Consider the following 27,639-nt stretch of genomic DNA (forward strand, 5'->3'; position numbering starts at 1 on the left):
GAGTTCCCAGCAGTTGGCCCTGGCTCCTGCAAGGAGGCGGGAAGTCTGCGCTCTGTACCCTAGCCCTCCCCAGCCTTCCCCGTTTGAATGGCAAAAGAGTGTAGCAAAGACAGCAAGCCGGCTCTCAGGGTTCTCACCTGAACCAGACATGCCAGCGGAAACAACCCCAACGGGGAATGCCCATTTGTGCAACAAACCCTGACTCTGACTCTCTCTCCGCTCTTCCACCCCCCACCACGTCCCGCCACCCCCGCGCCCAGGCTGAGTTGCTGAATCAAAGGCGCCTTCCCCAAACCCGGCGTTCCCCAAAAAAGCTTCCTCTGCCACCCCACTCCCCTCCTCCTCCCCGGGGCCCGGGGGCATTTCTTTAGGTCTTTTCTGGTCTCTCAGAAGAGCCACACGCAGGTGTTCTGAGACGCTTCTGGAGAAAAGAAATCTGCTGGAGAAGTAACTGGGCTTGAGCGCGATGGGCGGGCCCTTGGCGGGGAACTTACTCCTGGGCTGGCTGGAGCGCGGGGAGGGGCAGGGCGGGACTGTCACTTCTCACGGGGTGTGTGACCCGCTCTGCTAGCAGTTGGAGAGGCTCCACAGCCATGTCCGGGATCTGGGTTCTCCTGTCACTGGTAAGTCCTCTCCTGCGGGGGCCTCTGCCCGCTGGGTCAAGAGGTTGGCGCGCAGAGGAGCGCGCAGGACGCGCTCCGATGATCTTAAGGGGATGCGCGTGGGCGTCCGGGCTTGGCTGGTGTTTGGCAGTCTGGCTTTTCAGGGCTGCTAGGACTTTCCTTGAGGGCGAGGTCTCAGGAAACCGGGGAACTCGTTTTTCCTGGGGTTGGAGGAGAAGCGGCGATCCTGCGCGGCAGGCAAAACAGCACCGCGCGGCCCCAGGGGGCCCTGTTCGTGGCGCGGAGAGAGGTGGGAGCCGGGGGCAGGCGTGGACTAGGGATGTTTGGGGGTCGCCAGAGGGAGAGCCCTACTCGAGAGAGGAGGGGATCGTCTGGACAAGTCCTTACATGTCACCACAAAGGTCCTCCTCTGCGCGGGTGTATGTGTGAGCTGTGGGACGGTGAGAATATGAGCTCTCTGAGGACACGTTTTCTGAACGTGTCACAAATTTAGGGAGTAAATCAGCCCCGAGGCAATGGTTAAAGCCAAGGCTTTGGACGTCACTGCTTCTTTCTTGAAAAGGTTATCTTGGGGCTGAATGCGCCTCAAGAGGTTTGTTTACCTTCTTATCACGACACAGAAAAAGAAACTGTTTCCCTTCCGGGAATCCCTCTCCTACCGATCGTAAGTCACGACCTTAGGTTTGGCCTTTATTTATTTATTTATTTATTTATTTATTTAATGTCCTGTTCTTCACTTTAGTTTGCTGAACTCGGGGAGGGAAGGAACCTTGCCCTCACTGCTCAGGCGGTGGTACCCACTGCCACCGCGCCTGCGCAGGGTGGCGAGCCTGGAGCCGGTACTTGGCCTAGAAGCCTAAGCAGCAGCCACCTCTTTTTGAGTCCCTGCCGCGGAAATGCCACCTTGATGGTCGCTAATTAAAGACGTTTGGTTTCACTTGAGTTCCAAATTCTCTGAAAGGCAATGCCTTCTTATTTTGCTGGCCCCACCAAAGTGCTAGGCACTGTGATAGAAGTGTTTATAAACGTGATCACAGTCAATTCTCAGCAGCGGCTGCAAGGTAAGGAAGATGTCCTCACATTCATTTTACAGATGGCGAAACGGGGTGCAGAAAGCTTAGGTAATTCGACCGAGTGCAACCAGTACGTGGCAGAGCTGGAATTTAATTTAGGTCCAATTCCAAAGCCTGGGCATTTGTTGATTGCCCCTGATGTCCAGATTACACCAAGAATTGAAAGGAAAAATCAGTGATGTCCGGAACCATCTTAGATTGGGGAGAAAAACAAAAGAATTCTCCCTGAATTTTTCAGAAATTACGTACCATATTTGGGCTCCTTTAGAAATTTCCTCCAAGAAAATTTAAGATTCAAAATTGAGAAACCATTTACGCAACCTCAGACCACACTCTTCTCTTTATCATTAACCGTGGCCTTATTGCAGTGTTAGTTGTTTTGAAAATCTCTCTTAGGTCTTGGGACAACAATACTGGTAAGCATAGCAAAGTTATCAACGCCCAGAGCTATGCTTAACTTTTATACTTATAACATCTTTACCAGATGGGCAAGTTTAAAGCACCAAGGAAAGTGCTTTTCTAAAAGAATGCACACACGTGTATACAGACACATATGCATATATATGTACATTTGTTTATATATGCATATTATTATAATACCTATAATATTGTGTATTAAATATAAATTAATAGTATAACATATGATATATGGTCTAAGACATGAAGATTTATTGAATAAAATGTATCAATACAGATGTGTAAAAAGAAAAAAATATGACATATCCTTATCACCTAGATTGTCATTGTTTATCATTTTGTAACATATCCTGCATTTTTCTTTTCTAATATGACTCTTTTAAATTTACACAGAATCCTGTCTTGCACCCACTGCTAGCCCAACTCTGTTCTTAAAAAAGTTTCCACACCATCCATTATGTCATCTTTTGTGTCTCCAGAAAATGCTTGTTTTTATGACTTTACACTTAGTAGTACTTACTTACTAGTCACAATAATAAATAAAATGGGGGTGGGAGTGCTAATTGCATGGAATGCAGAAGCAAGTTTGGCTTAATCGTGTCAACCAGCTGGAAGTAGATGGGCGGGAGCTGCCCTATTTTTTCTTTTCCATATGTTCTCTAGTTCTGTTGTCTCTGGTGTGATCTGTAGTCAGTACATATCTCATGCTTCCCCTCTTTGCTTCTTTTTCTTTCCTTCTTCTTGGAATTAGTTTTCCCTCCCCTAGTTTCTGGGTGTCATTTCCACGGCACCTATAATAAGTGCATTTGAACTCCCAAAACAATTCACAAATGTCTAGAGGACACAGAAAAAGAGTCAAATTTACTTTAGAAATGTGTGTGGGAAATAGCTGCCCTGCATTTAGTCCTGATAGGTTTTGTGCTGTAACATTTTGGTCTATGGTTAGGTGATTACTAGATAGCCATTGTCTTCTTTATTTCTTAGAGCAGTTGTCAAAATTATGGCAGAGGGAGAGAAGAGGGAAGATGACAAAGAAACCAGTGTATTGATAAGTAATCATACAGAAGCATTTGAGGGAGAAAATAAAAAACAGTTGTTTATTTATAGTTTAATCATTTTCCTTAACCCAGCCTAAGTAACATGAAATAGGCTCCAGTGTGTTTCTGTTTATTCTTGTGGTTAAGAGGTTTTCCTTATATCATAAAAGACTTGAAAATTCTTATGACTAAAATAAACTTATGAAATATAATTGAGAACATGAACAAGCAGAATGGAAAGACATGAATTTATAAATAATGTAAAGATTGGGATGCAAAAATGAAACCGATATAAGGAAACCCTCAGTCCCCCACAACTAGAACAATTAGATAAAAGAAAAATCTTCTATTACCCATCTCCATGATACAATTACCACCCTTAGTGGCAAATTAGGGTTTAGTTTAGAAAATGTTTCTACTCTTGCGCTGAGTTTAGAGAAGGAAAAGGATGAAATAGACGCAAAGAGGACTGGGATTTGGGTGTTGTTTCTAAGTGTCTTTGGGATACTAGACGAGTAATTTATTTCTAAATAGTTCTTAATCACGTCAGTGTCAATCCTTCAAAGGAGTCTCTGGAAGGCTGCTCTCATGCTGTAGGGAAGCCAGATCACTATACCACAACTCCCAAGAACAGAATAATCATATTCTAAGAGATGATCAAAAACCTGAATAAGGAAATCCCCCACTTGAAAACCCCCAGTGACTTACTTGCCTTTTGGCAAATTACCTTAGGTTCCAAAAGTCCCTTAAATGAGCACATGTTTTGTAATAGGTACCAGAAACTTATTTACTTGTGATGAAAAATAATAATATAAAGATAATAATATATATAGCTTATTGCCAAAGAATTATTTGTAGAACCATTATAAGTACCGTAATGGATAGTATTGTATTACTTTTGCTGTGCGTGTGTGTTTGTGTGTGTGTGTCTATTCATGAAAGTGGAGAAGCAGCATTAACTATCTAATGAGTCCTTTTCATTTTCTGGAGGACCCTTGTTTGAAAATGAAAGAAGTAAAATGAATAAATAAACAAAATAAAATATTCTTAGCTTTTTATGTAGTTGGACTCCTGCTACTAATTAAGTTTCTTCTATTTGGCCTTTGACAGGAACAAATAATTCAGATGATCTTGCCTACTTTTATGTTCTTTGAAGTGAGGGTATGTATAGTAAGGCCCAAATTAGAAAGCTGATCATTATAAGACTGTTAACTTCACCTTCCTCAGAAAGAAATGAGCTCATCTTCCCCTTTGATCACAACTCCCTTCTTGATTTGAAGTGAGCTTTTGTGCAACCAAGCCATCCTCCACCTCTGTGCCCTTAGAAATAGCAGCCATTGCTATACTGGACACATGCCCCCAAATTGTAAGAAATTATACATTTTGAGTAAGGTCAGTCTTGTAAATTAGCAAATCTGACTGTAGATTCAATCAGCAAATGTACTCAGCCCAGCACAGCAAGCAAACCTATTGTACATAAGTTTGGGTAAGCTGTGAATTGAAATAAACTTGGAAAATTAGAATAAACTTTGCTTCAGAGCCATTAGCATCAGACTGTTCTATAGTCAAGTGATGAGACATTATGGATTTAGTCCTCTCTGTGTTCTGGGAGGCAATAAAAACATGGGATGTGAGAAACGTTAATACTTTTGATTTCTGAGGTCAGAGATCTTGGAAAAAAGAGTGAGAGAGACAGCTTGAGAGAGAGAGAGAGAGAATAAACTCAGAACATGTGTTGTAAGGCTCTTGCCCCTTACCCAGGATTGAGCTTTGGTTTTTAGCCATCTTCATAAGAGGATCCTTGTTCCTAGTAGATTTCTTTGACATGAATGTCTGTATGCAGTTAGGCTTGGTTTCAAAAATTAGGCTTGCACTGCCCTAGACTATGTTTTGTCTGCTCTGCATGGAATTGACTCATGTAGTATGTATGTATGAAGGTATGTATTTTTAATATTAGTTGCCACCACCTAGAGGTTGGAGGATTTTGGTTTCTCTTGAAAAGTGGGAGATCTGGGCCCACATGCCCCGACCCCCACTCTGGTTCCAATGGCTGCCCTCCCTGTGGTCCACGTGGCTCTCTCCACTTTGACAAGCCCCTCCCACACTTTGTTGTCTGTTCTACCTGGATGCTTTACTCCTGTGTTACCCCTGTGGCCCCTCTAGGATTTAAGAACTCTGGAACTTGAGTTTAGGACTTGGTAGACCTCCCACTACCCATCTCCTCTACCAAAGATGACATCTCTTCTTTTCAGGTTTATTTTCGGAAGGGTCATTCTTTTTCCATGAAAAGTCAAAATATGATTGGCAAGTGCAGAACACATTTGCTGTTCATCTTTAACACTCTTACCTTCTCACATGTAAGTGTCATCACCGGCTAAGGTCATATTTTGCTTCCTGCAGCCCAGTTGGTCTTCAGCTGGGGGGAGCATCAAAATAATAGGGGTACTTGTGGGAGATAATTATGAGGCATTCCCCATTCCGACAGATCCTACTCTTTAGGTCTGCGTGGGACCTACACATTTTTTATTTTTAATACATCATGACATGATTCTGATGTCTTTCAGGGCTTTGAAAACTATTTTTCTTTTTTCTTTCCTTTTTAAAAATTGAAGTATAATTGATTTACATTGTGTGTTAACTTCAGGTATACAGCGAAATGAATCAGTGTATCTATATACTTTTCAGATTCTTTTCCATTATAGATTATGACAAAATATTGAGTATGATTCCCTGGGGTCTACAGTAGGTCCTTGTTGGTTGCCTATTTTCTATATGGTAGTATGTATATCCATTTTTTGAACTCTATTACTAAACTCAAAATCTATTCCCAGATGAAATTCTCTGGGTCTCCTCATTTTATTTTATTTATGGCTTCCTTCAGTCACGGGTCTTGATTCATTCACTTACTCCCACTGCCTCAAATATCTCTCCTGGTCTTCCCAGGAACTGGCCTTAAGAAAGAAAGAAGATGTTACTGAAATAAGATTACCCTTGTGTTTTTGTTTGTTTGTTTTATACCTGCACCTGTGGCATATGGAAGTTCCTGGGCCAGGGGTCAAACTGGAGCTACAGCTAAGGTCTGTGCCACAGCCACAGCAGATCCAAACTGTATCCGCTGCCTATGCCGTGGCTTCTGGTAACGATGGATCCTTAACCTACTAAGTGATGCTGGGAATTGAACCTTCATCCTCACAGAGACTACATTAGCTCCTTAAATCACTGAGCCATGATCAGAATTCCTACCATGTGTATTTTTTGTGGGGGGAGCTTTTTAGGGTCACACCTTCGGCACATGGAAGTTCCCAGGCTGGGGTCAAATTGGAACTACAGCTGCTGGCCTATACCATAGCCACAGCAATTGGGGATCCAAGCTGCGTCTGCAACATACACCACAGCTCACACCTCAACACCTTAACCCACTGAGTGAAGGCAGGGGTCGAACCCACATCCTTATGGATCTTAGTCGGGTTAGTTAACCACTGAGCCACTAAAGGAACTCCCATGTGTATTTTTATTTATACATTTTGGGAGCAGAAAAAAAGAATGACTGGAAACTTCACTTATCTCTGTCATGTAGAAAATTTTATTTTTATTTCAGTTTTTCAAAAACATACCTACTACAAAATGTCATCACTATTTCCTTACCTTTTTTTTTTTCTTTTTGCCTGTGCCTGTGGCATATAGAAATTCCCAGAACCAGGGGACAAACCTGTGCCACAGCAGTGACAAGGCCAGATCCTTAACTTCTAGACCACCAGAGAACTCCATTATTTCCTTACTTTTTGCACAAATATATTAGAGACGCATTATATAGTCAGAAATGGTCAACTGTGTCTTTCTAGAATTTCTTTCCCCTAAAGTGTTGATAAGTAATCAAAAGTCTAAAAAGAACTAGTGTGTTGCCCCAGTTGTATCCTGGGCAGTAGGGGACAGGGAAATATCAATCCCATGGTGGGCCCTGTAAGTCCAGTTTCCTTTTGGCCCCTGATGATAGCAGTTCTGAAGAGCATTTGCAATCTCTTGTCTCTTTAGCTCAGTGACAGTTCAAGAGGGGAAACTGTTGTGCTCAGCTACGAGGGGTTCCCAAGTGTGTATGCACCTCAGATCTGGAATCTGAAGGAATCAAGAGATAGCGGTTTGGACCTGTATTGGTTTCTTGTGGTGCTGTAAGAAGGCACCACAAACTGGGTGGCTTCAACAACGGAAATATGTTTTCTGTCAGTTCTGGAGGCTAGAACAGGATGCTGGCAAGTTTCGTTACTTTCAAGGACCCTGAGGTAACCGTCTGCTCCACGCCTCTTTCCTTGGCTTGTAAATGGCCTTCTTCCTGGGTCTTCACATCCTCTCCCCTTTATTTGTGTCCAGATTTTCTCTTCTTATAAGAACACCAGTCATATTGTATTAGGGCCCATCCAAGGACCTCATTTTAAGTAATTTCCTCTTTAAAGACCCTGTGACATTCTGGGGTACCTGAGGTGAGGACTTCGACATAGGAATTTGGAGGTAAGGGAGACGCGGTTCAGCCCATGAGAGTCTGAATCTCCTGAGCTGGCTGCGTGGCCAGTTACAGCACCAGTCTGGGGCATAGCTTCCCCTACGGCGCTTGGGTTGGGTCATCTCTCAAACTCTTCACCACTGTTACTGGAGACCTTGAATCAGCTTGGATGTGCGGAGTCAGTCTGAAGTCTGTGCTCAGTATTGAAACATCTTACCAATCGTTCTAGGCATCTGCCTGCTTATTCTTGCTGTTTCAAGGGCTGCCATTTTTTCACCACCAAACGCCTTTTTTTTTTTTTTCAGATCTGCTTTTTAAAATTCTTTTCCTGTGTGCTTTGAACTTTACTAAGCACAGAAAAAAAAAATGTGATTTTTTTTTTTTTAACTTCCTTTTCAAATCCTAGCTCATCTCTGAGGGTCAGTTGCCTCACTGCTTCTTTGCAGTAATCCTAATGGGAGTCTCAGTTTCTTCCAGTAATTTTTTTTAATTCAGTCACTGTGATGTTACTTGATTTGTAACTGCCACATTAGGTCTTGGGGGTTTATGATTCCTGGGAACATATGGAGAGCTAGTGCCTGGGGATCAGTCATCAATTTCTGGGTCTGGCCATTCCTGCTTCATGTCTTCTGTGTAGTGACTGAGTGGCTGTAAAAAGTGATTCATCACAGATGCAGATAAGTAATGAAAATCCAGCTGTTCTGTCAGTTTTTCATCATCCCATACAAGAGACCAACTCTTCTGTTGTCCTTTTTCTAAGAGTTTCAGAGTGAGCAAATGCAAAGATCGATCATAGGATAGGAAAACTTCTGGTTCCTAACTATTTGTGCATTGTAAATCCCCACCCCTGCAAGGGACTACACCCACAGTGGCTATCATGGCTGTTTTCAGAAACTCAGCACCCAAATTGAGGAAGGGAATCTAAATTCACTGCCTTCTCAGGCTGCAGACCAGGACTGGGAAGTTTCACCTTCCCTGCCAGCTAGAACCCCGGCCTGGACAGTCTGGCTAGAACTTTCCCAGACTTAGAGGGCTTAGAACTGACTTCTGCTTTTCAGAAAGTTCCTGCCAGATACCCTCCACCTTCAACATGCATATGCTCTGAAGGTTCATTGTATTAATTGGTAGGATTTGGGTAAATTAGATACCCTTCTAATGTGAGTGAGCCTGAGCCAGCTGAAGGCTTCAGTAGAACAAAGGCTGAGATCCTCTAAGGAAGATGGAATTCTGCCTCCAGAGTGCCTTTGAACTTGAGCTGCAGCCCTGTTCTGACTCCCCAGCACACTGGCCTACCCTAGCAGCACATTCTGGACTTGCCAAGCCTTTACATTTGTGTGAATCAGTTCTTTAAAATCAGTCAATCTCTCTTTTCACACGCACGCACGCACGCACGCACACACACTACTGATGCTATTTCTTTGGCAAATCCTGATAATATACTTCATTTACATATAAACTCTGTGAGAGCTGAGTCTTTATCTGTTTATTGCTCTGTTCCCAAATATCTGTCTGGCACATAGTAGGAACTCAACAAAGTGTTTATTATTTAAATAATTGATTGATGTATTAGCTATTATTATTCCCAATATAAAATTGAAGTCTCTCTGACTTTTTCATCTTTGTTATGATGGAGATTTTAAATTAATTTCATTTCTTTTTTCTCCCATTTGGTTATCATTTGCCTTAGTTTAATTCACTTTTCAGATCTTTGATTTAATTTATTTTTTGGCCTTTTCAGCTTTTTTGAAAAAAAAAAATTTCTTGAGCATTCTAATCATTTAGTTCTCCATGGGTTTCCTGCCTTGTCACCGTCAAAAACACCCTGGTTTCTGCCTGTAGAGTTTGTGTTAAATCTTTGCATACTGCAAACTTGAGCTAATGCAAAAACTTTAAAAAATACAAGATGTATGGAGCCTTGCTTCCATCATATCATGCTCTTCAGACTTATCTCAACATAGTTCTTTTTTTTTTTTTTCAATCAACATAGTTCTTTGGTGCTGGACTAAGTAGGAAATGTTTCCAGAAATTCAACTCTGTGAAGCAAGTGTGATCATATCTGCTCTCTGGCCAGTATTATTTGTGTCCTTCACGGTTCTACTACATATTTCTCAAATTCTGAATGTATTTTGGACAGTGGGTTTTGATTTCCAGTCCACAAACGTCAAAACTGAAACACAATGAATTAAAAGATACATTTCTTCTAGACAGCTCCAGAAGATTGAGTATATGCACAGTTTTGTTAGAAATAGCACTAATATAACAATCCATAAATATGAAATGGACTGCTCCCCTGAGCGCTTGATCATTTAAATTAGGAATTATAGACCTGCTCATAATATTGTCGCATGAATATTGGATGAAATTAGCATACCGAGGAGGATGGGCCCAGTAGCCATAGAGCATACACACACACACACACACATTCACATACTATTGGGTATCGACTTGGAGCGCCTTCAACTTGTCAATTTTGGCTAGTCCAATTTCGGATCAAAAAACCTCTTTAGGAGTTCCCGTCGTGACGCAGTGGTTAACGAATCTGACTAGGAACCATGAGGTTGCAGGTTCGGTCCCTGCCCTTGCTCAGTGGGTTAACGATCTGGCGTTGCCGTGAGCTGTGGTGTAGGTCGCAGATGCAGCTCAGATCCTGCGTTGCTGTGGCTCTGGCGTAGGCTGGTGGCTATGGCTCTGATTAGACCTCTAGCCTGGGAACCTCCATATGCCACGGGAGCGGCCCAAGAAATAGCAAAAAAAAAAAAAATCTCTTTGAGTTTGAATCTGTGTCCTTTTCTTCACCTTTCGGTGAAAAACCAGAATAGAAAAAGAAAAGCAAGTAATATTTCACTGTTAACTCCCTCTTCACAGTAGCAGAGGCAGCTGAGGATAGAAAGGAATTGTTCCTTCTCAGCTTGCTTTGGTTTGGTTTCCCATTGCCTGGAGTAAATAGGACTTACTGATTTCCTCTGGCTATGGAGAGATTTGTTTACATTTGTTTGAGAAGCTTCATGTGCTGGCAATGTCTGGAATGTTACACGGTTAGTATATTCAATCCCTGACTGTCAAATAGAACAAAGTTAATTATGGCATAAGGATCCTGAAAGGTGAATGACTTTTATTTGAAAGCCCTTCCCATCTTAGCAGTGAACACTTTTGTGGGATTTCAATCATATTATTCCTTCCTAACATGTCTGATTCAGTCACTATTCATCAGCTATTGATTCTCTGATCTAGAAGGGGGACAAGCAAAATGACAAGATGGCCTTCTGTAGAGAAAATAAGTGGGGGAACTATCATCCTGAAAAGAGAAATTGATACTAATAACTATCTTTTGTTCAAAGTTGCTTGTTATGCTATAGAAAAGGATCACAGATGGAGTTCTGGTTGTGGCGCAGCAGAAATGAATCCGACCAGTGTCCATGAGGATGCAGGTTCGATCCCCAGCCTTGCTCAGTGGGTCAGGGATCCAGCATTGCCATGAACTGTGGTGTAGGCTGACAGCTATAGCTCCGATTCCACTCCTTAGCCTGGGAATATCCATATGGCACAGGTGTGGCCCTAAAAAAGAAAATAAATAAATAAAAAGGAAAAAGAAAAAGATCGTAGATCCCAATGTGTTTTTAAGAGTCATGCAAATGTAACGTTAAAAAAAAAAAAATCCCCAAATGATTAACACATTACAAATAGCACACCCTTGTGCAAATCTTCTTTTGGAAACTTAACATTCATTTTCGATTGTAATCAACATTAGTCGTCTCTGTATTCACAGAACCAGACACAGAGTAGGTGCTTAAGATGTGTCTGTTGGGTTAAAGAGGCAGTGGCTGGATAGTGAAGACAGCACATGTAGGCTTAATTCCTCTGATCTGTGTACCAGTTCCAGTTCTCCTTTACATAGAATAGTTCACGTATAAAACGTCAGCTCTCTTTTATGGTGAGTTCCCCTGTCTCTTGGGTGAAAAGGAAAAAAACACCATAATAGGAGTCAGGAGACTTAGACAAGTGCTAGTTTCCTACTTGTACTCATGAGCGACCCTGGACAAGTTAGGTATTTTCTTGATGTTTTGGTGTCCTTTTTCCTCCTGGAGTCTCGATATTGGAAATGCACCTTTAAACGCATCCATCTCAGGAGGAAAACATGGCAACCACATTTCCTTCATCCCTTCTTCCTTGGAGGTCCCATGGTACCTTGTGACTTAAAGGAATTGCAGGCTTTTGTGACAAAGGGGAAAGGGCTAAAAGAGAAGAGGTGGGGACTCCTGTGGCAATAATTTATACACGTAGAATAGTTCTCTTGACCCAGAAGATGGCAGTGTTATTATTACTATACCAAAAAATAGAAAATACAATATATGCCATGAAAACTTTGAAAAATGACCTTGAGACACAAACCCTCAGAACTGGTAGTTTAAAATTTCTAGATGCTTGGTGATGAATTTACATATTCCCCATAAGATGAACGATTATTTGAATTTGTGTTTAAATTTTTGTAATTTTTGTTTTTCTTTTTACAGCCACACCTATGGCACATGGAAGTTTCCCGGGCTGGGGTCAAATCAACACTGCAGCTGTAGTCCTACCCACACCCACAGTAAACATCGGATCCGCATCTAAGCTGCATCTGCAAACTATGCTGCAGCTTGCAACAATGCTGGAGCCTTGACCCACTGAGTGAGGCCGGGGATCAAACCCATATCCTCACGGAAACTATGTCAGGCTCTTAACCTTAGCCTACTGAGTCACAATGGGAACTCCTTGAATTTGTGTTTAGAGAGACAAACAATACATGCTTAGGAAACCTGAGAAAGGGATCAAGCAGACACTACCCTCAAATACTTCCATACATGGGGGAGGGGGCTCATTTTTCAAAGGAGCTCAAGTCTACAACTAAGATAAATTTGACACAATGTCACTTAGACCTGTGGGGTTTTGTCTTCAGAAAAAAGGAACCAATAATAGATTAAAGGTTGGTCCTCTGTTAGGAGAAGTTCATTTTTCCTGAGTAAAAGTGAAGAAAATCCTGTTGAATGTGTTGTATGGTTGGATAACCAGGAAGGATTTTATTGAAACTGTAGATTCTGTGGCTGCATATAAAAAGGGAAGAAACAGAACATGCTATAAGCTAAGTACCAGGAGAAATTATCACTTTTTATTCTCAATAACCCTGCAAGATAGAAAGTACTCCTGCCACTTGCAGGCCAGGAAATTGAGGATCGGTGAGGTATGTAACTTGCCTAAAATCGGTGTTGGTAGCAGAGCTGGGATTCATACCATCATCGTTTTGAAATTTTGTGTTTTTTTCCTGCTCTGCTATGTTGTTCCCCGCTGGAACTTTACAAAAATAACAATGACTAATAATAAATAATAGTAATACTATTTACTGGGCACCTATTTACTTTGTGTCAGGAATTATAAGTGCTTTAAACACATTATTATTATTATTATTATTATTATTATTATTTTGTCTTTTTAGGGGCACACCCATGGCATATGGAGATTCTCAGACTACGGATCTAATCGGAGCTACAGTTGCAGGCCTGCACCACAGCCACAGCAACGCCAGATCCAAGCTGTGTCTGCGACCTACACCACAGCTCATGGCAACACTGGATCCTTAACCCACTGAGCGAGGCCAAGAATCGAACCCTCAACCTCATGGTTCCTAGTCGGATTCGTTTCTGCTCTGCCACGACAGGAACTCCAAGCACATTATTTATTTAATTATCACAGCAAACCTATGAAGAAGAGAATTATTTCCACTTTTTTTTTCTTTTTTGGCACATGAAGTTCCCAAGCCAGGAATCAGATCTGAGCCACAGTTGTAACCTACACTGCAGCTGCAGCAACGCTGGGTCCTTTAACCCACTGTGCCAGGCCAGGGATGGAACCTGTGTCCTGGGGCTGCAAAGATGCCACTGATCCCATTGTGCCACAGCAGGAACTCCTATTTCTGCTTCTTAGACAACAAAGCAGAAACTTGGGAAATTTAAGTGACTTTCCTTCCAGTCATAGGGCTGAGAAGTGGGAGCCATGTTCACTTTCGAGGCCAGGAGCTATGGCTCCTGCCATCCCTGATGCTATTTCCTGGGTGGTCTGGACTGTCCTGCAATTGATCTGCTCCTTTTTTTTGCAGATGATACAGTGGAAGGATGGAGCCCATATTGATTTTGCCTGTGCACAGCAAGGGAAAGACAGCCATGTGGGTAGCTTAACACCTGTGTACTTAGTTGCTTAGATCGGAAGTCAGTAAAATTCTCTTCATGCTTTTCTTTTACAGGTATTTACCTGTATCGCTGGACCACTGTCTAAAGGTGATGATGCCCAAGTGACTGACACCGATTCTGAGATGGTGAAACTGAATATTACTAAAAGGGAGTCTGAGTGCCCGGAAGGCCAGCATCGTGAGGACCAATTCTGCTGTCAGCCATGCCCTCCTGGTAGGTTATACAGAAAACCCAGCAATTAGAATGAAAATCAGGGTGAGGCGTAGCATGTAGTAATAATGAAGAGGATATTTTTAGAGCATTTGGTTCTCCTGTATTATGGCATGACTGGGAAGAAAAAAATATAACATTATTTTTCCAAGACCATTATTTTTCTCTATCACACTGGTTTTATACAAATATGAGTAGATATAAGTTAAGAATGACATGTACCTCAGCAATGAGAGGGTTTATCCATTGAGCTCCATTTTTCATTAGCAAAAGAAGCCTCATTTGTGGATATTAAAACTTACCACATCAGAACCGGTTAGAATATACCTAATAATTGTGGAGCTCTGAAAACAAGAGACTTCCATTCTTAAGAGCTGTGTCTCAGAGTTCCCGTCAAGGTGCAGTGGAAACAAATCTGTCTAGGAACCAAGAGGTTGTGGGTTCGATCCCTGGCTTTGTTCAGTGGGTTAAGGATCTGGCGTTGCCGTGAGCTGTGGTGTAGGTCACAGATGCAGCTCAGATCTGGCGTTGCTGTGGCTCTGGCGTAGGCTGGCAGCTATAGCTCCGAATTGACCCCTAGCCTGGGAATCTCCATATGCTGCGGGTACAGCCCTAAATAAAAGCAAAAAAAAAAAAAGTGTCTCAGTACTTTTCTTCAATCAGAAGGTCTCTAAGAAAGCTGTTCGTCCTAGCACTGAAGCCTGCAAAATCTATCTGCATTTTGCAGCCGAATAACTAGGTGAACTAGAAAAGCAATGGACAAAAACTGACAATTTTTAACAATCAGAATTTTGAAAGGCAAACCAATTTCAGATCGAAAATCCTTCAAACACTAGCACATTAGAAGCTAAGTCAAATGCAGTTGTGCAGGCTGTATTTTTCCAGCATGGAGTAGTGTTGATTCTATTGTATACAGATGTATGTTCATTGTGAAGGGGGACAGGAAGATAAAGGAAAATAGCACATGGGCATATGCGATTCATTACTAGAACCCTAAAGGATGGTCATAGGTTTCACGTTTGGCTTTCCAGGTTTCCAGCACTTGAGCTGCTAAACAGGCATGGCCCTGTTTATAAAAAGATTCTACTAGTCTCTTCACCTCCTCTGGAGGTTTTGATAACCCTTATGAAAAATCTCTCATAATCCAACTTGTTTATACTTAAGCCCATTTGCATTTACTCTTCTCCAAACAGGAATAAAGAATAGTTTCCTGGCTTTTTTTTGGTTTTGGTTTTGGTTTTGTTTTTGTTTTTTTTTTAGTAACTTGCTAAGCACCACCTATTTGTCCAATGAATTGTGACCTTTACTCATATTCTTAAAACCTAAAATGCAAATTAAAATAAAGATAATATGTTTTGCATATTCCTATGGGAGAAGGGAAAAATCAATATTGGGTGACAATCGGGGATGGTCTTTTACAAAGTCCTAAATTAGAGAAAAGGACAAGGCAATGTAACAGGTTGACCTGCATACATCGGCAGTTAGGGTTTTGGCACCCAGATGGGCATACAAAGTAAATAATTCCCCAGTAGAACAATCCCAGGAATGCAAACGGGGATGCTGTGACTTCAGAGCGGGTTGTGGGACCTTGTTCAAAAGGAGAAGGCAAAGCAAGTGAAGGATCACGCTCTGGGACACATATTCTCCAGCGCAGCAGAGGAGCTGTTGGGACTGTGAGATGAAGGAATAGAAGCAGGACAGGGCCCGACTTCAAGGAGCTTCCAGTCTCAGAATGTAAATTTGATGATGCTTTGGAACGAACCGCTTCCAAAGTTTTATCTTAATTTGTAACATGGTAGCTGAAATCTTTACCAGGCAGATATTGAATAGTGTCTATTAACTCAAGTTCTGGCATCAGACTTGGTTGCAAATCCTCCATCTGACATTTATGGAATGACCAACTTATTCTGGTTTGCCTGAGACTTCCCCAATTTTAGCACTAAAAGTCCCACATCCTGGGCAAATGAGGATGGTTGGTCCTAAAGCTAATTACCAACAAGCTTCATGACCTTGGGAAAGTTACTTGATCTCATTGAGTCTGGTTCTTTAACTATAAAGTAGAAATGATAGTAGTTCTGGGAGTTCCCATTGTGGTGCAGCAGAGATGAATCTGACTAGGAACCATGAGGTTTTGGGTTTAATCCCTGGCCTTGCTCAGTGGGTTAGGGCCCTGGCATTGCTGTGGGGTATGGTGTAGGTGGCAGACGTGACTCGGATCATGACGGAAGGTGTGGCCCTAAAAAAAAGCCCAAAAAAAAAAAATAGTTCTGACCTTTTATGATTGCTGTGAACGGGAATAGAAAAATGTCAATAGTGTTTAGCAGAGGCCTTGGCTCAATAAATGTTAATCTTATCTTTTATTGTTACTGTTATAAGAATTATTATGGATCTGATGGATTCACGTCTATTTACCTGCCTTCTTTTGGGTGGAAACCACATGGTGTACTGGAGTCAGTGAAACCTAGTATTTGTGATGGTTTTGTAACATATTTCTTATGAATGGCAAGGATTTACTCTTACTGAGGAATTCTCTTTTCAAATTTAATATTGATGTCCAATGTTCCTTCTTTCACCTTCTCTGTATACTAATCTATTAATCTGTTTTTGTTTTTGTCATGGAATCTGCAATGAGACTATTCTCTGAAGTCATGTAAAGTAATTGTCTGAAATGTTATAATGAATTTGCTTTGAAAAGGCAAAAGAAGGAGTTCCCATTGTGGCTCAGTGGAAATGAACCTGACTAGTATCCTTGAGAATGCAAGTTCGAGCCCTGGCCTCCCTCTGTGGGTTAAGGATCTGGCTTTGCCGTGAGCTGTGGTGTAGGTCTCGGATGCAACTTGGATCCTGCTTTTCTGTGACTGTTTTGTAGGCTGGCAGCTGTAGCTCCGATTTGACCCCAGGAACATCCATATGCCAAACCTGTGGCCCTGGGGAAAAAAAAAAAAGTGTTCCCCAGTGGCCTAGCAATTAAGGATCCGGCATCATCATCACTGTGGCTTGTACTTGATTCTGCATGCCTTGGGCTCAGCCGAAAACAAAAAGAAAAAAAAAAATGCTGTGAGGTTATTAAAAAAAATGCTGTCTCTCACATATCTGGAAGAAATAGCATAAATTATTTTTGCTGTACCTGCAAGAGGGGCATATTAGACTTTGCATCTTCTTTTTAATTAGTTATAACAGAGTCACTAGTCATGCTTTTCTCTTTGAATCCTCTTTTGTATTTTCTATCTCTTTGGATAGAGATATGTTCCCTTACCTAATCTAGCTTTACCCATTGCACTTATCACCACTTGGCATCATGTATTTACTCGTGCATTTCCTGCTTTTCCTTTGAGAATGTGAAGTCTTTGTAGATTGAGGCTTTGTCTTATTTCCTGCAGTACCTCCACATCTTCGAAAGTGACTAACACACAATGGGTATTTAATAAACACTTCTTAAATGAATTTTCCAGAAGGCATTGTTGCATAATGCTTACTGATAGCAATCTAATGACTCATTTTATTTTTAAAGTAAATGAAAGCAAATGCAAATATGATTTAAAATTGTGCATGTTAAGATAGCAAACCTTATAATAAATTTTGTTAGAAATAGGTTCATGCTTGCACCTGAACATGTACTCTGTCCCTTAATGGCAAAGGAATAGAAAGAAAGGGGGGAGAAAAGGGAACTGCAAGCACTTTACTAGGAGGATCCTGTCTAGTTCTGACTTAGCCATGCAGAAGTATTATTATCTCCATCACTTGCATGAAGAAATTTAGGCTTCGCGAGATTAGGCTCTTTGTTAAAGATGTTGTTGCTGTTAAGGATTTGACCAAAGTCTTTAGAACTTCAACTGTTCTTTTCCTTATGCAATGCCATCCTTGTCAGGATTTGTGAACTTTGGAAATTAAGAGGAGAAGTCAGAGCAAGGAGAATTAATTAATTTCAGTGGCCAGTAGAACCCCTATCTACCAACTTTCTCTCCTCCCCAAAATGTTGGTAAAGGCATCTCTGCCAGCGCCTTTGGTCATCCTAATCTCTTTTTTACATGCACCTATCGTTAGTCATCCTATTTCTGTAGGCATATTCCTCGGTGACTCCTTTAGCTTTTGTCTTGGGAGAAATTCTGTCTCTTGACATGATTTTTACAGCAACCTCCTCCTCCCATATTTATATTTCACTAGCTTAGCCCCTCCACATCTGTGTTAGTGGTGCTTTATTATCATCTCTGCATACTTCTCATGCTTTTGCAGATCCACCTTGCATACAAGTGTTTGCTCCTTTTCTTTTCTTGGGCAGGCAAACGGAAACATGCTGACTGCACAAGCCCTGGTGGTGCACCACAGTGTGTGCCTTGCTCTGAAGGGGAGGATTACACAGACAAGAACCATCATTCTTCTAAATGTAGAAGATGTAGAGTTTGTGATGGAGAACACGGTAAGTGTCTTGAAAACAATCAAAAGGGATCAATCGTGGTACTGCATGCAGCACCAGTTTATAAACAGCCTGAAATTGGGACCTATTCTGGCACTACATTGGCCTACAGGAGGGGCAGGATGGGCCTGGTTGGGGGGCAGCATGACCAGGTACTGAGCGCATCACTGATCTAGACATTTATGAGTCAAGTCTAGGCAATTCTCCCGGATGTAGGAGAATGACTAAATGGAAACTTGGTGAACAGGGTTCATCAGCTCCAATCAAAACTGCAGGGGCTTTTGTCTTCCTGCCTTAATTTATGCTTGCATAATGGCTCATGTTCTTGGCCAGAAAGAGCTCTGAAGCTGCAGATACAAAGACAGAGAAACCTGAGAGCTGGGTGGGTTGTTTTCCCTTCTGTGGGGATCTGGTTTGACCCAATAATTCCAGCTGGGTACCTGAGTTTTTAGGGATATACCAGTCTATCCTGTGGGTTCAGATTAAAATATAGGGGACAGTTATATTTTAATATAAATAATACAAATATAGAATGTGCATTATATATTATATATCTAAGTTATTATATATATTTAATAGAAATATAACAGTTTTGTTAGACATCAAGAACTCTTTGAACATAAAGCTTTTCTTGTCCCTATTCAGGCTCTAAAGCAACGTTTCTCGATCCTGGCTGTACATCAGAATCACATAGGAAGCTATGAAAAATGCCAACATTTAGGTCCTAGCTCAGAGCAATTAAATCAGCACCTCTAAGTGAGGGTTTGGGCCTTGGTCTGATTGCCTAGGTCTGGAGGAGGGCCTGACATTCTGCATTTCTAACAAGCTCCTGGTCCATGTTGCTGGTCTATAAGCCTTACTTTGAGTAGCCCGGCTCTAGGCTAGAACAGGAGAGCCATTTAAGCACAGGTGGGGTTGTCTGGGTTGCTGGATCGTCTGTCAACTTAAAACTCTGCTGAGAGATTTCAACCCTTTCAACCTGGGGTTGCCTATTTGGCATTTAAATGCCAGCTGTGTTATTAAGAGCATGAGGGTGTGACTACAGATATAAGCACTGGATCTCAAAAATCCATGCAGCTCCTGTCCATCCTTTTCATCGTCCATGCACAAATTACCTGCTCTAATTAATAGTCTGCAAATTGGTTTTCTAGGCCTAGAAGTGGAAAAAAACTGTACCCGGACCCAGAATACCAAGTGCAGATGTAAACCAAACTTTTTCTGTCACACTTCTCAATGTGAACACTGTAACCCTTGCACCACGTAAGTTTTAGTCTTTCTTTGATTAAATCACTAGGCATATCTTGAGAGATAATGATTTCCTAAGGGGAGGCAATGCTGGCTAGGAGTCAAGAATTTGGGTTCTAGTCTGGCATTGCCTCTGAGCAATTAGATAACCATTTCTTCACCCAAACATCTAATCACCAAACATTTATTGAACACTTCCCATGTGCTTGATACTGTGCTGGCTGCTCAAGCCAACAATATGAGCAGACATGTGCCTGGCATTGAAGGTATAAGGCTAGAGGCAGAGAGCGTTAAGAAAAGCAATGGTTATTGTGTCTGCAACACAGACAGTCTCTTGGTGGCAACTAGAGACTTGTGCTCAGGGTGTGACAGATTATATAGGGAAACCTTTCAGCTCTGCCTGGGGAGAGAGTGAAAGATAAGACACATGGCTTAAGTCTTCTTTTTTTTTTTTTGGCTGCACCCACGGCACATGGAAGTTCCTGGGCCAGGGATTGAACCTGCACTGAAGTTGCTGCAGCAATGCTAGATCCTTAACCCGCTGCACCACAAAGGAACTTCCTACATGGCTTAAGTCTTGAAGCAAAGAAAAAGCCTCACCAGGTGTACATGGATGGGAAGGACATGTCAGACAGGAGAACAGCAGCTGCAAAGAGAAAAGAGAAAGCTCTGGGCACCAGAGGACCTGCCCGGAGTGTAGGAAAGACTGGGAAGGAACCAAGGCCAGACCATGAAGGGCCTGTCTTTCATGCTAAAGAGCTTGGTTTTGACCCAAAGTCAGAACACTTGATTGTACATTTCACTTTTCTTCTGATTAATTGAGTGATTTTTGAGCAGATCATGTAACATCTCTGAATTTCGGTTTCCTCACTCATAGAATGCAAATAATATTCATTTGTCCTATTGGCCTCATTTCTTTGAAGATCAAACTGGGAAATAGGTGTTGCAAAAATAGCTTTTGCTTTGTAAGATGCCATTTCATATAACTAATAAATTTGAGGGATTATATGCTTGTGCTTCTCCTTAAACTTGTAATTTATCTTAGGAAATTTTTAGGGGTTCACCTAGTAAACTTGAAAAGTAGGGACATGATACCTTATGTCCCTTATTTACTAGAAAATTTAAATTATGTGCAATTAACCTAGCCTCCCCCTTCTAGCCCCAAGTGTCTGAGAGTACCATCGTGAAGATTGCAGAAGCAGGGACTTGGGGTGGGGTGGGGAGGAATTTACATAGTAAAATAATGATGATGATGATGATGATGATAATTCTAAATACTTCATAATCTCAATTTAATTTTCTTCTCACAATAACCCTTTGAGGCAGGTGCTATTGTCTCCTTGTTATTGGAAAGCTCATGGTGGTTAAGTGACTTGCCCAAGCTCACTAGTTAGAGAATGGGCAAAGCCAAGCTATAATGCAGACAAGTGGTCAGTGTTTAGGTGTCTGAAGAAAATCCTTCAGGGGCCTTTTGAGTGTCCTACTCACCACCTGATGCTAAAAGGGGAAACTTTTAAGGGCCAGCTGGGTAGACCCCCTAAGTAGCATCCTGAGCAGTGACTATTATCTGGCCATTTTATTGCTCTGTGGGACTCTTTTGCAATTGCTTTCGGCAATTTATGCTTTTAAGAGCACAATTTATTACTGATTTAAAGTTTATTGTATCTATTTCATCATCTTCTCATATGTTATTTTATTTATTTATTTATTTATTTTGTCTTTTTAGGGCTGCACTGGCGACATGTGGAAGATCCCAGGCTGGGGTCAAATTGGAGCTGTAGCTGCAGGCCTAAAACACAGCCACAGCAGCTTGAAATCTGAGCCAAGTCTGTGACCTACAGCACAGCTCATGACAATGCCAGATCCTTAACCCACTGAATGAGGCCAGGGATCGAACCTGCCACCTCATGGACATTAGTCAGGTTCGCTACCACTGAGCCACGACAGGAACTCCCTCTTACATGTTATTTTAATACCTTCCTCTACCTCAAGTTATTTTAAATCAGAGTCTTTTTTTTTATATTTTTCATCTAAACATCCAAATTATGTTATTAATTTGCACCACTGTAGATGCTCATGTAGAAATATTTGAGGGAATATATTTGCCAGAGATGCAGAAATGAATAAAATAGCCCTGGATTTATAGTGTATTGTTGAAAATGGTCAAGGAATCAGTGGGAAAAGAATCTGAAAGAGAATGGATATGTGTGCATATATAACTGAATCATTTTGTTGTACGGCTGATATTATCACAACATTGTAAATCAACTATACTTCAGTAAAACTTCAAAAAAATGGGGAAAAAAGGCAAAAAGAAAAGAAAAGAAAATGATCAAGCAATCAGTCCACCAGGCTTTTTAAATTTTCTCTGTATTTTTTGCTAGGTGTGAACATGGAGTCATTGAGAATTGCACACCAACCAGCAACACCAAATGCAGAGAAGGTCATTTCTTTTTATGATTATATTCTTTCTCCCAGTCCTACTGTAGAATGTGCAGAAAAGCCAGTCCCTTCTGATTTTTAATCTTAAAGATTGTTTTAATCTTAAAGATTTCTTACTTTCCTATACTGTGTCCAATGTTCCAATCTGCAGGATCCAGATCTAACCTACACTGGTTATGGGCCCTCCTGATCCTCATTCCCATATCTGCACTCGTATACAGGGGTAAGTTCTTAACTTTGTTCAAACTGCAGATTGAAGTAACTTGGGAAGTGGTTGTTCACGAGAATCCCCCTCTGTCCCTTGCTTATAAGGAAGTTCCCCCCAGGTAGGCAGCTCTGTTACAACGTTAAATTCCTGCCGCTGAATGCGCCCCTAAGAGTTGATAAGACCCAATGATGTTATCTCTCAGCTATTGTTTTTGAGCAGCCATTCTGGGCACTGATGGGGTAACCCTATCCTCCCCAGGAACAAGGATAGTTTCACTCAGGCAGCAGCCGAGTTGGCCAAGAATCAGAAGTAGTCCTTCACTCTACATTGAGATCATCCCTTGCATAAAGAGAACTCATGAAACCAGGGCGTTACCGAGAAAGGCTTTGCAGGGGACTCTTGGATAAATTCCTGCCTCTCTATGCCTCCTCTCCCTTGTCCAGATTCCATGCCTTTTGATCATTTCTCTACCTTAAAATACTGTGGCAATACATTTTATGTAAGCATTCCTTAGTAAAGGTAGCAGGTAAGTCAAAATTGGGTGTAATTATAATTACTCTAGAAAAATCCCTTTAGAGCAGTCTTACAATACAAGGTGGAGCAAACTCTCAAAAACATTGAGGCATCCAATTTTTCCTTTTCTGTTGGAACAAGTCACTGTTTCTTCAGGGCAGCTGAAGATAAAGAGGTGCCCTTGCCTTTAGAGGTTGTTGAGCTAAAATATACGTACTCAGTGTTTCACCACTTTAGTTGTGCTTGAAGACAGAGACTTCTTTCTTTTACCTCCTACTGTCTTCAAGGCATATGCTCATTGAGTGTATATATTACCAAAGTGAGGTCCAGCTGCTCACCGCTCTGAAGCCAATAAAGAGGCAACGCTGGTGGAAAGTTTGCTTCCTTTAAAGCAACCCAGGAAGGGGACCGGTCTGGACTCCTGTCTGAAGGCCAACTACCCTCCCCTCGCCTGATTGTTGGCTTCCAAAATAAAGCCAACTTTCCTTTCCACCAGCGTTGCCTATTTATTTATTTAGTCTTTTTTTAGGGCCGCAACCACAGCATATGGAGGTTCCCAGGCTAGGAGTCCAATTGGAGCTGAAGCCGCTGGCCAATGCCATAGCCGCAGCTAAAGCAGGATCTGAGCCTCGACTGTGACCTACACCACAGCTCACGGCAACACCAAACCCTTAACCCACTGAGCAAGGCCAGGGATGGAACCCGCATATTCATGGATACTAGGTGGGTTCAGGTTCGTTACCTGCTGAGCCACGACGGGAACTCCTCTTTATTGACTTTAGAGTGGTGAGAAGCCGGGCTCTCGTTTCAGCCAGAACCTGCTTTTGGTAATGTACATATTTGAATTATTTGGGAGAGTGTGTACCTGAGTTTCTGGGCTTTAAATGCCACTCCATGGCAAACTGATGTTGACTTTCCATAGCCTATGGTGTCTGTGCCCTGCTGGAGCCATGCCACCCAGCTCCATGCCTACAAGAGGGAGTGGTGATGACCATACAATGTCAAAAGACAGCTCCAGTCTAGGCTAATGTGTGGTAATTAGATGGCTCCTTTAAGATGTAACATGTGTATATATATATATATATATATATATATATATATATATATATATATAACTAAATCACTTTGTTGTATAGCAGCAATTAACACAATGTTGTAAATCTACTTCAATAAAACTTTAAAAAATGGAAAATAAAATAAAATGGCAAAAAATGGCATATCTCAAGACCACTTGACCTGGTGGGATCAAATTTTCAAAATCAGGATAAATCTGCCTCTTATGGTGCTGGGTCACTTTGAATTTCAATAAATGAATTTCTCCTTTCCTCTCACACTTCCCTTAGTCTGAGTGTATGTTCTCATATACTTCCCACAAGGCTGAGACCTGAGTCTGATAGAAATTTCTTGGATCTTTCAGAGGTGAAAAGACGGTGCAGAAGAAAAGAGAATGGTTACCAGAAACCTATCACCTCAAATGCTGTAAGTGTCAAAATGTGCATCGGCTTTCTTAAAAAAAAATAGGGAAAGTAGTAATTCAATTTTTGACTTGCTACCTTTAAAAAAACCAAACATTTATTGTGTTTGTGTGTGCATGGGTCAGAGGGGCATCAAAAATGAATTAAGGAGATCCAGTTGTGGCTCAGTGGGTTAAGAATCCGGACTAGTATTCATAAGGATGTGGGTTCAGTAATCCCTGGCCTTTCTCAGTGGGTTAAGGATCTGGCGTTGCTGTGAGCTATGGCACAGGCCAGCAGCTGCAGCTCTGATTCCACCCCTAGCCTGGGAACTTGCATATGCCGAAGGTACGCCCTAAAAAGACAAAAAAGAAAGAAAAGAAATCAATATGATGAAAAATAATTGCAACATAAAACTATTTTATTGTGTCAAAAATTTGAATAGGAGTTCCCATCGTGGCTCAGTGGTTAACGAGTCCAACTAGGAACCATGAGGTTGCGGGTTTGATCCTTGGCCTTGCTCAGTGGGTTAAGGATCCAGCATTGCCATGAGCTGTGGTGTAGGTCACAGACTTGGCTTGGATCCCGTTTTGCTGTGGCTGTGGTGTAAGCTGGCGGCTACAGCTCTGCTTAGACCCTTAGCCTGGGAACCTCCATATGCCGAGGGTGCAGCCCTAGAAAAGACAAAAAAAAAAATTTGAATGGTTTCAGTAAGGAAAGTTTTAGAATGATTTGGCTTACTGTGTTTATTTTCATGAGTCAATATAAAGAATAATTTCAGCACATTTCCTGAATTTCTTAGGTTCCTTGTCCATGTAAAAAAATAGGCCAATATTTCTTAATTTCTGGTGAGGCTGGAAACTTTCAGAATAAAAATTTGAATGGTGAAAGTCACTTAGTCTAGCTACCTTTGTATCTCAGGTAACTATACTTCTTCAGTAGTAAGGAAGACTTAGAAAATTACATTTAGAATAGTCTAAATGTATTTCTCTTTCCCTTATTTGCTCCATTTTTTTCTCCCCAGGAAGAGATGCCAATGATAAAAGGTAAGGCTTTGATCATTTTATTTCATAGAGATGGCTTCCTTAGGAGTAACAGGCTAACTTTAGGGTTGTTAATTTCAGTGACCTATTGTGGAGTCTTGCTATTCCTTGAGACTAGAATTCTTCCTGCTCACCCTCAGGGTTTATTCCATGGTTTGTTTAAATGTGTAAGTAATGCTCATAGCTAAAAACAAATCAGTAAGACCCTGTATTCTGAGGCTTAAGAACATTTTCTGTCATGAGCAGTTAGGTGTATGATAGAACTCAGGCCAAAATCAACACAGAGGCTAATGTGAATTGTGGACTCTGTCATTGGTGTATCCTAGTTCTGTAACAACCATCATGACTCTATTTAGTGCTGTTCTTTGACCTGTGACTCGGCAATAAGATGGTCATAAACTCTTTACCTGCCTTTTAGATTTGTGGGTCACGAATCATCAGATTCCCTAAGGGATGTTAGAGGTGTTCTTTTCCAGCCCTCTAACCTTAGAGATGAGAAAAGAAGACACAGGGAGTATGTATCTTGCCCAGGTCACAGAGCAAGTGACTTGGGGCCACAGGAGGACCTGGAATAGGCACTCAAGGTTGTTTCTGTTCTGGTTTTTCCCTGATCAGCTCTTTAGATCTCTGGGACTTACTGACATTCTTAAGTACAATAAGAGGAGAAATAAACATGGTTTTCAGTAGGGGATCTTTTGCTGAGCAGAACAAATTTTCAGAGATTGTTCTCCATTTTTCAGACGTTGACTTGGGTAAATATATCACCCGTATTGCCGAACAGATGAAAATAACTGAAGTTAAAGATTTCGTTCGGAAGAATGGTATCGAAGAAACCAAAATAGACGAGATCATGCATGACAATCCCAAAGATACAGCTGAACAGAAAGTCCAGCTGCTCCGTAATTGGTATCTCTACCATGGGAAGAAAGACGCCTATTGCACTTTGATTCAAGGTCTCAGAAAAGCCAAACTTTCTGCTCTTGCAGATAAAATTAATGATATCGTCCAGAAGGATGTTACTAGTGAACAAGAAAATGCAAACTCCCAGAATGAGAATGAAAGCTTGACCTAGAGTGAAAAACAACTAACTCAGTTCTGAGAACATACTAAACAGAAAGATTAATGCTCGAATTAAGTTCTTAGCAGCTGCGGGCTGTAAACATCGCTTGGTTTTTTTTACTGGATGTGTTTTCTTTTTTCATTAATTAGATTTGCAGGGCTAATATATTTACAGGCTTTGAACATCCCATGATTCTGCCTCCTTCAAGGATGCTTAAAATCTAATTGGGAAGACGGACACGGTTAAGAGTGAACACGATGACGTGTTCACTGCGCACCTAAGAGTGTATGTGAAGGACAAAAGACTGAGATCATGCTCGATGTCTCACATATGATTCTGTGTGAAGGTAACTAATGCAGTAAATTCAAGTACCTAGCCCCTGGCTGACTGCATTCAGTGAATCAGTCCCTGCGACTTTTTTGTTGCAATGTTACAATCACTGCCTCTAAACAACCTCCCTAGCATCGTTAGTGAAAGTTTGCATAGACATCTGAATGCAGAGTTTAATAAGGTTCTACCTCAAAGATCTTTGCACAGATTTCCCAGCATTTTGTTGTGAAATATTTCAATTTTGAAATCACATAGAAAATGCAGACTCAGTTATAATGCTTGAATGTTAGGTACTTGTTTGACACTTTACTGGATCAAGATAATCCACCTCTTAGGGATCCAAACATTTTGATTGGGAAGAATTACTAGAGCATGGCGATGTCTCTGTTTTCTCCTTGATGTGCATTTTGACAGCCTGTGCCCTGCCCCCAGATCTGGAAAGACTGCCTAAGAAGCTGCTCTTAGAAACAGCTAGCTTGGTTTGGAAAGCCTAACAGCCTGCTCTTAATTAGTCTTAGAGAGTCCTAGATAGCTTTGTGGCAAATTGTAAATCCAGGTCTACCACCCTAGCTGATGAGACAGATTCTTATTTGGCCCCGTGCCCCCAAAAAGATGTTCAGTAACTCCCAGTGTTTTCTTGTTGCAGAGGCAGCTTATACACAGCAAAAGTGAAACCTATCAGGTTTTAGGAATTGCTCTTGTTATTTGCTGCAGCTTCTTAGACAGACAAGCCCCTCTCCCCACTATCACTTCTATACTTTAATGTTTGAACACTTGAAAGTTTGTATTAAATGTGACCTTTTTTTTTTTTTTTTTTTGCTTTATAGGGCTGCGCTCACAGCATATGGAAGTTC

General features: G+C 41.4%; 1 protein-coding gene across 2 annotated transcripts; it reads left to right on the forward strand.

The window, feature by feature from the left end:
• Nucleotides 1-268: 268 nt before the first annotated feature.
• On the forward strand, nt 269-27,624 carry FAS (Fas cell surface death receptor). Of its 2 annotated transcripts, XM_047762241.1 has the most exons (10): nt 269-623; nt 13,776-13,841; nt 13,920-14,079; nt 18,356-18,493; nt 19,642-19,750; nt 22,120-22,178; nt 22,329-22,400; nt 24,316-24,377; nt 25,377-25,398; nt 26,136-27,624. In XM_047762241.1, exons 1-10 carry the CDS (start codon nt 594-596, stop codon nt 26,465-26,467), a joined length of 1,050 nt encoding a protein of 349 aa, XP_047618197.1. In that variant the 5' UTR covers nt 269-593; the 3' UTR covers nt 26,468-27,624. The 2 variants fall into 2 exon arrangements, with proteins under 2 accessions (XP_047618197.1, XP_047618198.1); XM_047762242.1 differs by lacking the exon at nt 13,776-13,841 and having other exon boundaries at nt 271-623; nt 22,314-22,400; nt 26,136-27,623.
• The last annotated feature ends 15 nt before the right edge of the window (nt 27,625-27,639 follow it).

This window comes from Phacochoerus africanus, chromosome 15 (assembly GCF_016906955.1).
Source record: "Phacochoerus africanus isolate WHEZ1 chromosome 15, ROS_Pafr_v1, whole genome shotgun sequence".
Lineage (NCBI taxonomy): Eukaryota > Metazoa > Chordata > Mammalia > Artiodactyla > Suidae > Phacochoerus > Phacochoerus africanus.

Bases quoted from the DNA above. Each gene is read 5' to 3' on its own strand.
- FAS (XM_047762241.1), top strand. From the start codon at position 594: ATGTCCGGGATCTGGGTTCTCCTGTCACTG. The intron at 24,378-25,376 runs GTAAGTGTCAAA...TTTTCTCCCCAG, and splicing joins AACCTATCACCTCAAATGCT to GAAGAGATGCCAATGATAAA. The intron at 25,399-26,135 runs GTAAGGCTTTGA...TCCATTTTTCAG, and splicing joins AGAGATGCCAATGATAAAAG to ACGTTGACTTGGGTAAATAT.